Source organism: Pseudoliparis swirei, chromosome 3, assembly GCF_029220125.1.
Source record: "Pseudoliparis swirei isolate HS2019 ecotype Mariana Trench chromosome 3, NWPU_hadal_v1, whole genome shotgun sequence".
Taxonomy (NCBI): Eukaryota; Metazoa; Chordata; class Actinopteri; order Perciformes; family Liparidae; genus Pseudoliparis; species Pseudoliparis swirei.
In genome coordinates, this window is record NC_079390.1 from 24,417,586 (window position 1) to 24,435,197 (window position 17,612).

Here is a 17,612-nt window from a genome sequence, read left to right on the forward strand (position 1 = left end):
GGGTCATCAGAAGGCAGCAGCTCGGCTCTCGTGATTGGTTGAACACTCGATGACGAATCATTCACCCTTCCCTCCGTCATGGGGGTGTAACGCGGCGGCGGTACCGGAGACGCCGTGTTACTGGGTCCGACGCGGGAAGAACGCAAGTGTGGAAAACGTCCTGAAACGTTTCTTTCAATCAGCGATTGTCAGATGGTTGACGGCTGGAGGCCGGAGGAGGTTGTGTTGGTCTTCGTGTCGCAACTGAACTCTGGAGGATGAATGTCTCCTGATCCTCTTAGTGGCGTTTGGCCTCGTGGACGCAGGAAGCTTTGAGTTGAGCTTCGCTTTGATTCTCATTAAACAAGGATTTAGAAAAGAGTCAGTCGGTGGTCTGGACACGCCCACAGGATGACATCACAGCCCTCGCTGTCAGACGAGCCAATCGTTGTGAAGCCGGGGCAGCCACAACAAATATAAGTATCTTAGAATGTTTAAAAGGCTGTTAGATCGAACCAAACAACTCCTCTGGTTGTATAGAAGTCTACGCTTCATGTGTTAAAGCTGCATTCTCTCTCCTGACCACCAGGGGGCGACTCCTCTGGTTGTATAGAAGTATATGTTGTGACTCTCCTTCTCTCTTGATGTATCCCTCAGTAAACATGTAAACATGAGTTTTCTGAAGTCGTTTTTTCCCTGAAACCAAAGCGCTCTGGCCCACGGGACCAAAGGACCACACCTTGTTTTACTGGATGCGGCGCCGACCCGTTGTGTGTGAGCCGGCCCGTTGTGTGTGAGCCGGTCCGTTGTGTGTGAGCCGGTCCGTTGTGTGTGAGCCGGCCCGTTGTGTGTGTGCCGGCCCGTTGTGTGTGAGCCGGCCCGTTGTGTGTGAGCCGGTCCGTTGTGTGTGAGCCGGCCCGTTGTGTGTGAGCCGGTCCGTTGTGTGTGTGCCGGTCCGTTGTGTGTGAGCCGGTCCGTTGTGTGTGTGCCGGTCCGTTGTGTGTGAGCCGGTCCGTTGTGTGTGCCGTTCCGTTGTGTGTGAGCCGGTCCGTTGTGTGTGTGCCGTTCCGTAGTGTGAGCCGTCCGTTGTGTGTGTGCCGTTCCGTTGTGTGTGAGCCGGTCCGTTGTGTGTGAGCCGGCCGGTTGTGTGTGTGCCGGTCCGTGGTGTGTGAGCCGGTCGGATGTGTGTGCCGGTCCGTTGTGTGAGCCGCCCGTTGTGTGAGCCGGCCCGTTGTGTGTGCCGGTCCGTTGTGTGAGCCGGTCCGTTGTGTGTGAGCCGACCCGTTGTGTGAGCCGTCCGTTGTGTGTGCCGGTCCGTTGTGTGTGACGCCCGTTGTGTGCCGCCCGTTGTGTGAGCCGACCCGTTGTGTGAGCCGCCCGTTGTGTGAGCCGGTCCGTTGTGTGTGCCGGCCCGTGTGTGTGAGCCGGTCCGTTGTGTGTGCCGGTCCGTTGTGTGAGCCGGTCCGTTGTGTGTGCCGGTCCGTTGTGTGTGCCGGTCCGTTGTGTGTGTGCGGTCCGTTGTGTGTGCAGTCCGTTGTGTGTGAGCCGGTCCGTTGTGTGTGAGCCGGTCCGTTGTGTGTGAGCCGGCCCGTTGTGTGTGTGCCGGTCCGTTGTGTGTGTGCCGGCCCGTTGTGTGTGTGCCGGTCCGTTGTGTGTGAGCCGGTCCGTTGTGTGTGTCCCGCCCCGTTGTGTGTGTGCAGTCCGTTGTGTGAGCCGGTCCGTTGTGTGTGAGCCGGTCCGTTGTGTGTAGCCGGCCCGTTGTGTGAGCCGGTCCGTTGTGTGTGCCGTCCGTTGTGTGTGCCGGTCCGTTGTGTGAGCCGGCCCGTTGTGTGTGTGCCGGCCCGTTGTGTGTGTGCCGGTCCGTTGTGTGTGAGCCGGTCCGTTGTGTGTGAGCCGGTCCGTTGTGTGTGTGCCGGTCCGTTGTGTGTGAGCCGGTCCGTTGTGTGTGAGCCGGTCCGTTGTGTGTGTGCCGGTCCGTTGTGTGTGAGCCGGTCCGTTGTGTGTGTGCCGCCTCGAGGCCGACGGCCACAACGACATGTCGATATTAATATCTTCGCTCGGCGGGTTTCCCGACACATGCATCTCGTTTCTTTGACGCTGAAGGAAAGCAGATGTGTGGCTCCGGCTGACGGAGCTGAAGGACGAGCCGACGGTGGATCGTACAGCGACGTCACGACGGCTCTTATTCCCCACAACGTTTCACTTCGCTCGTTTGGCCAAATTAATCAGAACGGCCTTGTGTCTCCGAGGAGCTGTAAACGCTTTTCTGAGCTTCGCTTCTCGTTCATCTGATTTTTCTCCCTGAAATGGAAATTGCAAATATGAATGGACTAAATAAAATACACACATTAGGAAGAAAAATGACGACTCGACGCTCGTAGTCCTTGTCAGGCTTTTATTTTGTGACATTTCGGGACAGGAAACCCAATCGAGCTGAACCAATCACAGCAAGCCAACCAAGACTTCACCTCCTCTGTCCTTCTCTCCTCCACGTCCTTCTGCCCTTGGTAACTTTTTAAAGACACAACTGAAGCACAACCCCCTTTAACCTCCACATCACCCTCATGAGCAGTGGCCCCTGTCTCAGCGGTTGCCATAGCGACCCCATGAAAAGGTCCCCAGCGGGCGCCCAGCAGGACGATCGCTTCGTTCTGCCTCTTTATTTCACTTTCTCGCTTCCTTTTGTGTCTCCTGCTCCCTTCCTGACGTCTCTAGCGGAGAGAACAGAGTCTTTCCGCTCGGCCTGGACCTCATGCAGCAGCCAAGGAGGCTTTAAGAACACGTTGAGTCTCTTGGTCTAAACAACAACAATAGGAGTGAAGACTCCTGAGGGTTCGGTGAGTGTCTCTCTGCAGTAACGGGTCAGGACCTGCAGCGAAGACGAGTGATGAAGAAGAAGAGGTGTGGATGTCGACGACGCTGCAGGATTGAATCGTGAAAGTGATCTGCAGACGAGCCGCTGCAGCTTCAAACTCAACGACACACCTGCAGCTCCACATGAGCGCCGACGTTATACGGCTTAAAGGTGACGGCGCGTTGTGTTCAGGGACCGCGGCCACGGAGACGATGACCACGCGGTGACGATGTGTTCACGAAGGAGGCGGAGAAATAAAGTGTGCATAGATAAAGCGTCATGAGGTTTAATCACTTCATTCCTACAGGATGATTTACACCAGAGGCGTTTGTGAAAAGTCCAAAAACCTGATGAGAAGTTTGGTTCACACACACACACACACACACGCACGCACACGCACACACCGGGAACAGGGAGCCACCCAGGGTAAATGATAGGGATTGTGTAATTATAGTTGTGTTAATATGACATAATGTTCGATCCACCCACAGACGCGTGCGTGTTTCCTCAGACCGCCGGGTGAAGCTGCTTCAGGAACATGACCTCATCCCAGGTCAGCTGAGAGGAAGAGTAACGACCTTCAAGTGTGAAGATGTTCTCCTTCCTCTTCCTCCGATTCTCCACGTTGAGTTGAGAACTAGTAAAATATAGTCCAGGTAACCCACTTCCTCTGGGTAGAGTCCAGTCGACCCACTTCCTCTGGGTAAAGAGTCCAGTCGACCCACTTCCTCTGGTTAAAGAGTCCAGTCGACCCACTTCCTCTGGGTAGAGTCCAGTCGACCCACTTCCTCTGGTTAAAGAGTCCAGTCGACCCACTTCCTTTGAGTAGAGTCCAGTCGACCCACTTCCTTTGAGTAGAGTCCAGTCGACCCACTTCCTTTAAGTAGAGTCCAGTCGACCCACTTCCTTTGGGTAGAGTCCAGTCGACCCACTTCCTTTGAGTAGAGTCCAATCGACCCACTTCCTTTGAGTAGAGTCCAGTCGACCCACTTCCTTTGAGTAGAGTCCAGTCGACCCACTTCCTTTGGGTAGAGTCCAGTCGACCCACTTCCTTTGAGTAGAGTCCAGTCGACCCACTTCCTTTGGGTAGAGTCCAGTCGACCCACTTCCTTTGGGTAGAGTCCAGTCGACCCACTTCCTTTGGGTAGAGTCCAGTCGACCCACTTCCTTTGGGTAGAGTCCAGTCGACCCACTTCCTTTGAGTAGAGTCCAGTCGACCCACTTCCTTTGAGTAGAGTCCAGTCGACCCACTTCCTTTAAGTAGTCCAGTCGACCCACTTCCTTTGAGTAGAGTCCAGTCGACCCACTTCCTTTAAGTAGTCCAGTCGACCCACTTCCTTTGAGTAGAGTCCAGTCGACCCACTTCCTTTGAGTAGAGTCCAGTCGACCCACTTCCTTTAAGTAGAGTCCAGTCGACCCACTTCCTTTAAGTAGTCCAGTCGACCCACTTCCTTTGAGTAGAGTCCAGTCGACCCACTTCCTTTGAGTAGAGTCCAGTCGACCCACTTCCTTTGAGTAGAGTCCAGTCGACCCACTTCCTTTGAGTAGAGTCCAGTCGACCCACTTCCTTTAAGTAGTCCAGTCGACCCACTTCCTTTGAGTAGAGTCCAGTCGACCCACTTCCTTTAAGTAGAGTCCAGTCGACCCACTTCCTTTAAGTAGAGTCCAGTCGACCCACTTCCTTTGAGTAGAGTCCAGTCGACCCACTTCCTTTAAGTAGAGTCCAGTCGACTCACTTCCTTTGAGTAGAGTCCAGTCGACCCACTTCCTTTGAGTAGAGTCCAGTCGACCCACTTCCTTTGAGTAGAGTCCAGTCGACCCACTTCCTTTGAGTAGAGTCCAGTCGACCCACTTCCTTTGAATAGAGTCCAGTCGACCCACTTCCTTTGAGTAGAGTCCAGTCGACCCACTTCCTTTGAGTAGAGTCCAGTCGACCCACTTCCTTTGAGTAGAGTCCAGTCGACCCACTTCCTTTGAATAGAGTCCAGTCGACCCACTTCCTTTGAGTAGAGTCCAGTCGACCCACTTCCTTTGGGTCCCAGGTCCTCTGAGGGAAGTAGAACTCGTGATGTTCCCAGTCTCTCTGCGCTGCCCTGAGGAGTTGGCAGCCGCCCTCCGTGTTATTAATATTGATCTCGATCAGAGTGTCATGTGACCTGATCTCAGTTATTCCAGAGGCCACAGGAAACCCTCTGAGGAGGAACCGGCCTCCAGGTCCAACGGGTCTCTGGCTTCCCTGCTGAAGGAGACGTCGGAACAAAAGGAGGTCCAGACGTCAGACCGTGGCTTGGATCAAGACTTGGCTGAGACTCGTGTCACAGGTTAGGACTCAAGTGTAATAAATAAATCCCAAAGCAGTGAACATGATCAGAGGCCCTGACCGTAGAGGACCAGGACCTGGGGTCCAGATGCTGGACTCTCGAAGCCTCGAGGAAGAAGAACAGAGTACCACTGTCTTCCTCCCTCAAGCCTCAGAGGAGATTCATGGGGAAGCACCTTTTCCTCCGGAGGCTCCCTGGATGAGTCCAATCAACCGAAGGCAGCGCTCTCCATCACGTGAGCTCATGAGAGCCGGTCGGCGTGGAGACGGCGGTGATGTCAGCGTTCCTCTATCTCACCAGAGGTCACCCCCTCCGTTTCCTACCAAGGTCCAACAACGAGGAGCAACCAGTCCGATCCTCAGCGTGGACCTGAGCGGGCCTCCTCTCTGCTCGGAGAGATCATCCATGACTGAACATTACAGCTTCTCCTTTTCTTCTCATCACTCAAGCTGCCTGAACGATGACATGAACCCACAGCTCCCTCTGGGGGGCCGGGCTATTAACTGGATCAGCTGAGAGGCTGCTCAGCTTATATATATGTACTTATACTTATATGTATATATATATGTATTTATATCTAAATATAAATATATACATATATATATATAAGTATATATATATACACATATATGTATACATATATATAAGTATATATTTATATATATATGTATATACTTATATATGTATTTATATCTAAATATAAATATATACATATATATAAAAATATATGTATACACATATATATGTGTGTATATATAAAGTATTCCCCTGAAGCCCAACAACACCTATACCTCTTGCTGGTTTCATTCTTCCCATCCAGGAGGCGGTGAGCGTGAGAACAGGAGGCGGAGCTTCTCTGCTGTGGAAAAGTAACAGTGAATATAATAAAGTGTTTTATGGCGTGTAAATACTTCTGTTGAGTTGCTATCAGGGCGGCGCTGCCTCCGAGGCGGTTTGATGATGTCATCGTATTGAGTTATGTTCTGACCCTGTGGAGCCTCCCCCCCCCCCCCCCCCACAGGGAGATAAGAGTCTTTGTAATGGACCCACTGTACATTCATAACAATGTGCCATAAACCTTCTCCTTGACCCGTTTATCTCGTTTCCAGCTGGAGGAGGGCCAGGAGGCGCGGCCTCTTCTGATTGGCCGAGAGGCTTTTCCCGATAAGGGAGCCGTGACACAACCTCGGCCCGACGGGGCGCTCGTCGTTGCTGCCGAACCAATCGGTGCACTCTGACCTGTGATGTCATGGGCCAATCGGGCGGCAGGGACTGTTGAAAGGTTGCCATGGAAACGAAACAACAAGGTTGAGCCTGAGAAGTGACGCGTTAGGTTGAGGTGGATGTTTATAATGATACGTCTCAATAAATACAGCTTTAACACATGAAGCAGAGACTTCTATACAACCAGAGGAGTCGCCCCCTGGTGGTCAGGAGAGAGATACAGATGATATTCAGGAGTTTAGACACATTCTCCCACGAAGGTCTCATTATATTTAAGTACACACTGTATTTGTGTCTCGGCCGCTGCATGTGGGTCAGTGTGTTGGAGGCCTGGAGGAGGACCAGAGACCTGGAGGAGGACCAGAGGCCTGGAGGAGGACCAGAGACCTGGAGGAGGACCAGAGACCTGGAGGAGGACCAGAGGCCTGGAGGAGGACCAGAGGCCTGGAGGAGGACCAGAGACCTGGAGGAGGACCAGAGACCTGGAGGAGGACCAGAGACCTGGAGGAGGACCAGAGGCCTGGAGGAGGACCAGAGACCTGGAGGAGGACCAGAGGCCTGGAGGAGGACCAGAGGCCTGGAGGAGGACCAGAGACCTGGAGGAGGACCAGAGACCTGGAGGAGGACCAGAGGCCTGGAGGAGGACCAGAGGCCTGGAGGAGGACCAGAGACCTGGAGGAGGACCAGAGACCTGGAGGAGGACCAGAGGCCTGGAGGAGGACCAGAGGCCTGGAGGAGGACCAGAGGCCTGGAGGAGGACCAGAGGCCTGGAGGAGGACCAGAGGCCTGGAGGAGGACCAGAGACCTGGAGGAGGACCAGAGGCCTGGAGGAGGACCAGAGGCCTGGAGGAGGACCAGAGACCTGGAGGAGGACCAGAGGCCTGGAGGAGGACCAGAGACCTGGAGGAGGACCAGAGACCTGGAGGAGGACCAGAGGCCTGGAGGAGGAAACTAAACTCCTCCTCCTCAGAACTCGAGGCCAAGTCGCCGGCCGGCTGCTGCTCTTGTGACCTTGTGGCCCCCGGCTCAGAGGGGGGCCCTCGGCTCAGAGGGGGGCCCCCGGCTCAGAGGGGGGCCCTCGGCTCAGAGGGGGGCCCTCGGCTCGCTGCCTCCGTTAAACACAGAGCGTTCCTCCAGACGACCTGAGTGTCGCGCTCGGCGGCGTTCGGCGTGTTTGTGTCAGACGGGGAACCGACTGACGGCTCAACGCAGCTCCGGAACCTCACGAGTGGAGGAGGAGATGAGGGTTGAAGGGAACCAGAACCACGGGCCCACGGGACCACGGCCAGTACACCCAGTGCACTTCCTCTCTCCTCCACCAGGCTGACGGTGAGTTGTTTCTTTCTCAGGAAAGAGATCCAGGACGCGTGTGACCTCCTCTGAGGAGGAAGGTCGTGTTAAAGGACCGACGAGACGCTCCGTCAGTAAAGAACTCTTTGCTCCTCACATTGTTACTCATTCAAACCACAAACACCGTGAGTCTGCAGAGTTAACGGTTCAACCTCACGCGTCTCGTGCTCATTTAACATTAGAACTTTTATTCTGTATAGTCATTTTTATTGATTTAGACATTTGAGTGTTTTATGCAGTTTTTTGCATCTTTGCCACACTTCATATTTTAGCTCGTTTGAGCTTTGAATGTTTTTTTATTTTGTTGCAGTTTGTCTAAATGCATTGTGGTCCACGGCTTTGTTCCCCGGAGATAAAACATTACAATCAGGGCTGTTTCTCACACAGAAGCTTTGAGCTGCGTGTTGTTGCCACTTTGAGGTTTGAGATAAGAAAGAATAAAGAGGTCACGTGACTCGTGTCCTTGAAAACATTTAAAGTCCTGAAGCTCGTGAGGTAATTGAGTTATTGGGTTATGAACGAGGCTTTGGCGCCGCCTGGTGGTCAGAGAGGATCACTGCAGGCTTCAGGTCACTTTCAGGTTGTGGTGATCAAATAAATGTGTAAATAGTTTCTCCACATATCAAAAACTCATCCAGACACAGAACCACTTCTTAAAAATGTGCCTTTAAAATGAAGATAAAGTAAAAATAAACCTATCTGAAAAAGTATCCAGGAAAAGTGGGAGAAACCTCCTTTTTATATTTTCGGGTATCTTAAACAAAAGATATATATGATAATAACATGTTATTATTATGTATGATATATATGTATACAATAAATAATAACATTATTATTATGTATTTTATATATATGTATACAATAAATAATAATAACATTATTATTGTTATTATGTGTCTTATATATATATAATAAATAATGACAATTGTATGTTATTATTCTTTGTTATTATATATATATTAATATATATATATAATAAATAATACAAATAACATATGTACATATATATAGATATATTAATTTATTGTAAAAGAAAAAATGTAGTCGCTCCTCTTTTTCATAAACAGAGCGATTAGTTTTTACAGTTCACGACTAAACTGAAAGTTTTTAAGAATTCTAAATATATCCTCAAACCCAGAAACACCGTTGTTGTTGTTGTTGTTTTTACATCGGGATGACTGGCGTGGACTTTGGTTTCAGTGGATCTGACCGGATGCAGATGAGGATACTTCACGGCCTCAATTTCAAAATAAAAGCCTTTCCTGAGCAGGGAGGCGTGAAGCGATCGAAAGGAACTGTAACTTCCTGCCGTAAAGTAAAACAGTGTCAGCCCAACAGAGGAACCAGTGAAGCACACGATGTATCTACTCGGACACTTTTAGTATCGCTACACCGGAAACGTGTGCGTCGTTGTTTTCATTCCCCCCCCTCGGTCTCCAGCATGAAGGAGTTCCCCTCGGCTCTCCCGGTGAGCATGGGCGCGCTGCTGCGGGCGGCCCTCCTGGAGGACCCCGCGACCGGGCCCCGGGACCCCGCGACCGGTCCCCGGGACCCCGCGACCGGACCCCGAGACCCCGCGGCCGGGCCCCGGGACCCCGCGACCGGACCCCGGGACCCCGCGGCCGGACCCCGGGACCCCGCGACCGGGCCCCGGGACCCCGCGACCGGACCCAGGACCCGGACCGGCCCGACCCCGCGACCGGACCCTGACCTGGCCGGACCCCGGGACCCCGCGACCGGGCCCCGGGACCCCGCGGCCGGGCCCCGGGACGCCGGCCTGTGCGTGGTGGGGGTGTTCGGGAAGAGCGGCTCGCAGCTCGGGCCCCAGAAGGAGTCGGTGCTCAACGACCTGGCGGACAAGCACCTGTTCCCGCTGTTCGGCGGGCCGGAGGACGGCGGCACGGCGGACAGCCGCATCCAGGCCTTCCACCACCGGGAGGGCCGCGTGCTGTACCTGCTGCTGTCCTCCGTGGGCGACAGCCGGCAGCTGCTGCGGGCCTGCGAGGCCCTGGGCGCGGGCACGAGCCACGCGGACGCGCACGACGTGTGGAAGGACCTGGACCGGCAGCACTGCCTGCACCTGCTGTACCTGTTCTCCGTGTGCCACGTGCTGCTGCTCGTGCACCCCAACCAGACCTTCGACGTGACCCACGACCGGCTGTTCCGGGCCCTGGACGCACTGCGGCAGAAGGTGCTGCCCCTGGTCCGCGCGGCCATCAAGGACTGCCCGGTGTCCAAAGAGTGGAAGCTCAACTGTCGGCCATGTCCCCCCAGGCTGCTGTTCGTGTTCCACATGAACGGCTCTCTGAAGGTGCGCTATTTTTATATATATATATTATTTATATTTATATATATACCTCTATTATAATTTATATTTAGATATATTATTATTTATATCTATTATTATTTGTTTACACATATATTATTATTTACATATATTATTATTTCTATATATATATATGTTATTCATTATTATTATTTATATAAATATATATTATTATTTCTATATATGTAAATATTATCTATATGTATTATCAATATTATTTATATATTGTTATGTATATTATTATTTATATAATATATACATATATATAAATTAAATATATTTATTCACTATTATATATATATATATATTATTTATATATTATTAATTATATCGTCTTTTTAAACAGCATATAATAATAATAATAAATATATAAATAATATTTTAGCTCTTCAATGAGAGGTTGCCTCAGAACCTCATTGCGGTCCTCGTGAATCTTTTTGTCCTCCAGGTCTCGGCCACCGAGTCCGGAGGAAACCCCGACAAGCCCAAGAAGCACTCCCCGCGGCGCCGCCTGCAGCACGCGCTGGAGGACCAGATCTACCGCATCTTCCGGAAGAGCCGCGTGTTGACCAACCAGAGCAGCAACTGCCTGTTCACCGTGCCCGCCAACCAGGCCTTCGTGTACGTGGTGCCGGCGGTGGACGAGGACCCGGTGGGCGCCCTGCTCAGCCAGCTGCGCTCCAACTGCGCCCTGCGTGAGCCGGACTCCGCCCCCCCGGTGTCCGGGCCACGGCGCTACCAGCAGACGCGGCGCTCGGCGCGGCCGCCCGACGGCGGCGGAGGCGTATTGCTGGGCGGCCAGCCGGCCGACTGCAGCATGGCGGAGTTCCTCTGGCAGCACGTGGAGCTGGTGCTCACCAAGAAGGGCTTCGACGACAGCGTCGGGCGCAACCCGCAGCCGGCGCACTTCGAGCTGCCGGCCTTCTCCAAGTGGGTCCAGGTGGCCTCCCGGATCCACCAGGTGCTGGTCGGCGACGCCGCCGAGGAGGACGTCGCCGAGCTGGCGGCGAAGGTGCGGGGCCAGCTGAAGGTGCTGGAGGGCTTCCTCGACGCCGACGCCAAGTTCTCTGACAACCGGTGCCAGAAGGCGCTGCCGCTGGCCCACAGCGCCTACCAGGCCAACCTGCCCCACAACTACACCACCACGGTGCACAAGAACCAGCTGGCGCAGGCGCTCAGGGTGTACAGCCAGCACGCCAGGGGCGTGGCCTTCCAGCGCTACGCCCTGCAGCTCCACGAGGACTGCTACAAGTTCTGGAGCAACGGACACCAGCTGTGTGAGGAGCGCAGCCTCTCGGACCAGCACTGCGTCCACAAGTTCCACCTGCTGCCGCAGCCGGGTGAGCGGGGCACGTGACCTTTGATGACCTCTGTGAGGTCATGATATCATTATCACGTCATGACATCTTTATCACTTTGTGACATAATTATCATGTCGTGACATCATTATCACGTCATGACATCACGTCATGACATCACGTCTTGACTTCCCTGCAGGAGAGAAGACGGACATGGAGCGCAACCCGCCCGTCCTTCACCACAACAGCAGGGGGCGCTCCACCAGCGCCTGTAACTGCGGCAGGAAGCAGGCGCCGCGCGACGACCCGTTTGACGCTCAGGGCGCCAACTACGACTTCTACCAGGTCAGGATGTATAGAAGAACTTTATACTTTATAGAAGACATACATATAGGTATCACATGTAACTTTATACTTTATAGAAGGAACATATTGCACTTAGTTTCTCATTTAATTTATTTTGCAGCTGAAGTTAAAACAACATTCCTATTAAATAAAACCGAGATCTATTATTATCTACTTAATGCAATATTTTAATATAATTTACTTTGTTAAATATCATTTACTTAATTAAATATAATTATTAAATATAATTTACTCAATTAAATATTAAATATAAGTTACTTGATTAAATATAATGTTCTTAAGTAAATATAAAATATAATTTACTTTCTTAAGTAAATATAATTTCCTAATTAATTATTAAATATGATTCAGTTAATTAATTATTAAATATGATTGACTTAATTCAATATAATTTACTTGATCAAAAATGTAATATAATTTACCTAATTCAATATAATTTACTCAATGATATATTACATTTAATTTACTTAATTAAATATAAATTACTTGATTAATTATTAAATATGATTGACCTAATTCAATATAATTTACTTAATCCAAAATTAAATATATTTCACTTAATTAAACATTAAATCTCATTTCAGCTGCTGGAGGAGAAATGCTGCGGGAAGCTGGAGCGGATCGAGTTCCCCGTGTTCCAGCCCAGCACCCCCGACCCGGCCCCGGCCTGTAACCGGGCCCCGGGCCCCCCCGGCGAGGCCTCGGCGGCCAGCGACGCGGAGCGGCTGAAGGAGCCGGGCGCCGCCCACAGCCACACCCCCCCGGACGCCAGCCTCAGCCTGGCTCTGAGTCTGGGCCAGTCCACCGACAGCCTGGGCCCCTACGGGGACGCCGAGGGCGCCGAGACCCCGGTCCAGCAGAAGAGGCCCAGCCTGGTGGACCGGCAGCCGTCCACGGTGGAGTACCTCCCCGGCATGATGCACAAGGGCTGCCCCAAGGGCCTCCTGCCCACCTTCTCCAGCTGGGCGCTCCTCCAGCTGGGCCCGGCCAAGGCCTACAACTGCCACGCCGGCCTGGAGCAGCCGGGCTTCCTCCCCGGCTCCTCCTTCCTGTTGCCGTGGGACCTGGTGATCCGGTCTCGGTCGGAGGAGGACTCGGGGCTGACGGAGCCGCTGGACGGCGCCGCCTCCTCCTGGCCGGCGCCCAACAAGACGCCGGCCGGGAAGCGAGGGAGCGCCGGGGGGCTCGGCCGCAGCCGCCGGAGGGACGACGTGGCGCGGCTCTTCGTGGGCTTCGAGTACGAGGACGCCCGCGGCCGGCGCTTCATCAGCTGCGGCCCGGACAAGATCGTGAAGGTTCTGGGTCCGGGCGGCGCCAAGGACTCTGCCTCCCGGGTCCTGAACACCGACATGCCGCTCTACATCCCGTCGCCCTCGCAGGGCCGCGGCCTCAAGGCCCACTTCGCCCAGCTGACCCGGCTCTTCGTGGTGGTGCCCGACGCCCCGCTGGAGGTGACCCTCAACCCTCAGGTGAGCCCGCGTCACCGCCGAGACCTCTTGTGGACCCGGTCCCCCTCGTGACGGTCTTCTCCCCGTCTCCAGGTGCAGCCCGGCCCCGCCCCCTGCCCGGTGTTCCACCCCGAGCAGACGGACTTGGTGCTGCCGCCTGACGGCTTTTGGGTTCTGCGGTTCCCTTATTCCTACTCGACGGAGCGCGGTCCCTGTTACCCCCCCAAGGAGAACCAGCCCCTCAACAACCACAAGGTGCTGCGAGGCATCCTGAAGGCCACCGCCGCCAACCCGCCCCCCCAGTGAGCCCAGACCGCCTGGAGGAAGGGTTCTTTACTCGGGAGCAGAAGGTTTGAGTTTAACAGTCGCTGAAACCCAGACCCTATCAGACCCTATCAGACCCTATCAGACCCCTATCAGACCCCTATCAGACCCCTACAGACCCCTTCAGACCCCTTCAGACCCCTACAGACCCCTACAGACCCCTACAGACCCCTTCAGACCCCTTCAGACCCCTTCAGACCCCTTCAGACCCCTTCAGACCCCTACAGACCCCTATCAGACCCCTATCAGACCCCTATCAGACCCCTATCAGACCCCTTCAGACCCCTTCAGACCCCTACAGACCCCTACAGACCCCTACAGACCCCTTCAGACCCCTTCAGACCCCTTCAGACCCCTATCAGACCCCTTCAGACCCCTACAGACCCCTTCAGACCCCTACAGACCCCTTCAGACTCCTTCAGACTCCCCTTCAGTCCCCCCTTCAGACTCCCCTTCAGTCCCCCCTTCAGACTCCCCTTCAGTCCCCTACAGACCCCTACAGTCCCCTACAGACCCCTACAGACCCCTTCAGACCCCTACAGACCCCTTCAGACCCCTACAGACCCCGTCGGGTCGGACCTCTCGTTAGTTTTTACACACACATTTAAATAAACCCACTTTGCTCCCAGAGGAAGAACATTTTCTATTTTGAGATTTAAACTTTGAAGTTTTTACTTTATTTTTGAATCGTTTATTTTCTGGTTTAGTTTCACATTCCCAAAAAAAAGTATTTTATGTTTAAACGAGTTGAACATCTTTAATTCAGTGGAATAAATCCTTTTTATTAAAGTCTGAAACAAACTGAATGAAGACAATAAAACCTTTAAGATCATTTATTTGACACACTTCATAAATTATGCTAACTTTTAGTTTTATACCGAAACAAACAAACAAAACGTTTTCAGACTCGTACGTAAACAAATAATAAATATACATGTGTACTATGTGTACTATGTGTACTTCTTCACGTGTTCATGTTTTTCTGTAAATAAAACAAGTGCTTGTCAGGATGATAAAGTGCATTCTCCGGTGTGTCCACCAGGGTGCGCTGTGCTCCGCGAGGTTCAACCGGGAGACGGATTTACTTCTGTTGTTTTTATTCCTTTTGTTCTCAGTTTTAATCTGGACACTTTAACGCTTTCCTGGCATTCAGGATTTAATTTAATATTTTTCTTAATTTTTACAGCATTAAAAGTTATAATCTGACTTTGAAGCGACGTCATTTATTTCTGAATCACTAGAAAATAAACATTTAATGTTTTGATATTAAATATGAGTTGTATGACTCGTGTACCTTCAAAGGAATCAATCTCACACACACACACTGGCTCTCTCAGGAATGCGGGCGTTCCGATGAGGTTAATAATGAAGCTCAGACGATCTGCGGTCATAAAGTTAAACGACCTCTAGTCGACATTAAAGACACATTCGTGTTGCAGGTTGTTTTGCACACGGCACTTCATGTTCTTCTGTTTACATCTCTGGAGCAAAGAACCAAAGCTCCACCTCCACCTCTGCAGAAGGATTTTGTGTGTAAAGTGATGCATTCAGGTTCAGTCTGTAATTTACAGCTTTGACCTTTTAACAAGTAGAAAAGAATGAAATGAAGGAGATCAAAGAAGTTTGAGTGGATTCACTTCAACTCCTTTCAGAGCTCCAGATGATCTTCTTCAAACTGAGGAGTCAGACTCTTCATCACTTTCATCTTTCATGACTTACATCTTAAAATAAACAACGTGGAGGCAGAACAGAGGGAGAGGTTGTTTATAGCAACAAGGGAGGAGGAGTGAGACTGAGGAGGAGGAGGAGGAGTCCAGCACGCAGACCACAGTTTACAACCCGGCTTCTTTCTTCTTCCTCTTCCTCATGATCACCTCGACAGACGAAGCCGTGAGTACAACACCGATTATTAACGCTGTTCCTCAATGGATCACTAGAGTGTGTGTGTGTGTGTGCGAGTGTGTCTCTGTAAAGTACACATGTACATGTACTCCTGTGTACTCTCTGTATATTGATGTATCTTTGATATCTAAAAGTAAAATCTTCACATTTTCTCCTGAAACCTGCAGCGCATCGATCCACCTGCCATAGCTCCGCCCACCTGCCATAGCTCCGCCTACCTTCCATAGCTCCGCCCAGCTCGCATAGCTCCGCCTACCTTCCATAGCCCCGCCCGCCTCCCACAGCTCCGCCCCCTCCCACAGCCCCGCCCCCCGCGGGCCGTCCCCATGGCGACCCGGCCGGCCGAGGTGGCGCGCCGCATCGTGTCCAAAGACGGCCACAACAACGTGCGCGTGGACAACGTGGAGGGCATGGTGAAGCTGTACCTGCACGACCTGTGGACCACCGTGGTGGACATGAAGTGGCGCTACAAGCTCACGCTGTTCGCCTCCACCTTCGTCACCACGTGGTTCATCTTCGGCGTGGTCTTCTACTTCATCGGCATGGGCAACGGGGACCTGGAGCCGGGCGCCAACCGCACGGCGCCCTGCGTGGTGAACGTGGCGACGCTCACCGGCGCCTTCCTGTTCTCGCTGGAGTCCCAGACGACCATCGGCTACGGCTTCCGCTACATCTCGGACGAGTGCCCGCTCGCCATCTTCACGCTGGTGGCGCAGCTCGTCATCACCGGCCTGGCGGAGATCTTCGTCACCGGCGCCTTCCTCGCCAAGCTGGCGCGGCCCAAGAAGCGGGCGGAGACCATCAAGTTCAGCCGCGTCGCCGTGGTGTGCCGGCGCCGCGGCGCCCTGTGCCTCATGGTGCGCGTGGCCAACATGAGGAAGAGCCTCCTCATCCAGTGCCAGCTCGCCGGGAAGCTGCTGCACTCCAACGTCACGCAGGAGGGCGAGAAGACGCAGGTGCACCAGAGCGCCGTGGACTTCTTCATGGACGCCAGCGGCGAGTGCCCCTTCCTCATCCTGCCGCTCACCTTCTACCACGTGCTGGACGAGCGCAGCCCGCTGGCCGGCCTCACCGCCGGGAACCTGCGCACGCGCGACTTCGAGCTGCTGGTGACGCTCAACGCCACCATGGAGTCCACCGCCGCCACCTGCCAGAGCCGCACCTCCTACGTGCCGCAGGAGATCCTGTGGGGCTACGAGCTGCAGCCGGTGCTCTTCTCCACCACCGGGGGGCGCTACGTCGCCGACTTCAACTTCTTCGACAAGGTGCAGCCCAGCAACGACGCCGCCTTCGTCGCCGGGGGCAACGCGGAGAAGCTGAAGCTGGAGGAGGAGGAGGGGGAGGAGGAGTAGAGGTGGAGTTCAAGGAGGAGTAAAGGAGGGGGGGAGGAGGAGTAGAGGAGGGGGAGGAGCAGTAGAGGAGGAGATTAAGTAGGACTAGAGGAGGAGTAACAACATCTTAAATGATAGTGATGAAACTCTTTAAAGACTTTAAATAGTTTATTTTGACAGACGTGAGGAACCAATCAGAGTCCTCCTCTCAGGTGGCGGGAGGTCAAAGGTCACAGGGTCTGAAGCCTGAGGAGATTCTCAGTGTCAGCTGTGTGACGTTGTGTTGACGTTGTGTTGACGTTGTAAACAAGACGTGTTGTTCTGTAAATAAAGTAAAAGTGCAAATCAAATGTTTTTTTATTTGTTGCAAAAACAGAACTAGAAGCTAGTCCGCCCCCTGGAGGTCTAGAGGTCTGGAGGTCTGGAGGTCTAGAGGTCTGGAGGTCTTAAAGAGGACCAGGACTAGACCTAGGAGCCCTCATATTCAAACAGCCGTCGTGTGTTGGTACTCGTGGTTCTCGATACCTGCTCAGCTCCTCTGACCCAGAATGAGAGGAACCGGTTCAACCCGGAGCGTCTCAGGTCCTCCTTTGTTGTAGCAACACAGAGTGTGTGTGTGTGTGTGTGTGGTCAAAACAATCCCTCAGACCTAAACACAGCTGATCTTCCCTCTGATAAACTGGTTATTGGAGCCCTCCTCCTCTCATGTCAGAGCGTCTGTTACAGACATTTAAAGTTGAGTTATTTTTATATTCTTAGGATATTAAAACACTGAGATTATTTCCAGTGAATATTTAACCTCGAGATGTGGCCGAGGAGTAACGAGGAACCTTTTAAAGTTCATGTGTAACGTCGTTGAAAAGGTTAAATCCCGATAAATGGGGAAACT

General features: G+C 52.6%; 2 protein-coding genes across 2 annotated transcripts; both read left to right on the forward strand.

Moving 5' to 3' along the window:
* The first annotated feature begins 8,661 nt into the window (after positions 1-8,661).
* On the forward strand, positions 8,662-14,696 carry smg8 (SMG8 nonsense mediated mRNA decay factor). The gene is made up of 6 exons (XM_056411354.1): positions 8,662-9,245; positions 9,492-10,039; positions 10,503-11,394; positions 11,552-11,697; positions 12,303-13,187; positions 13,260-14,696. The coding sequence occupies exons 1-6, from the start codon at positions 8,903-8,905 to the stop codon at positions 13,470-13,472; spliced, it is 3,027 nt and encodes a 1,008-aa protein (XP_056267329.1). The 5' UTR covers positions 8,662-8,902; the 3' UTR covers positions 13,473-14,696.
* Positions 14,697-14,801: 105 nt separating this feature from the next.
* On the forward strand, positions 14,802-17,073 carry kcnj15 (potassium inwardly rectifying channel subfamily J member 15). Its single transcript, XM_056411353.1, has 2 exons — positions 14,802-15,380; positions 15,560-17,073. Exon 2 carries the CDS (start codon positions 15,719-15,721, stop codon positions 16,742-16,744), a length of 1,026 nt encoding a protein of 341 aa, XP_056267328.1. The 5' UTR covers positions 14,802-15,380; positions 15,560-15,718; the 3' UTR covers positions 16,745-17,073.
* Positions 17,074-17,612: the final 539 nt, after the last annotated feature.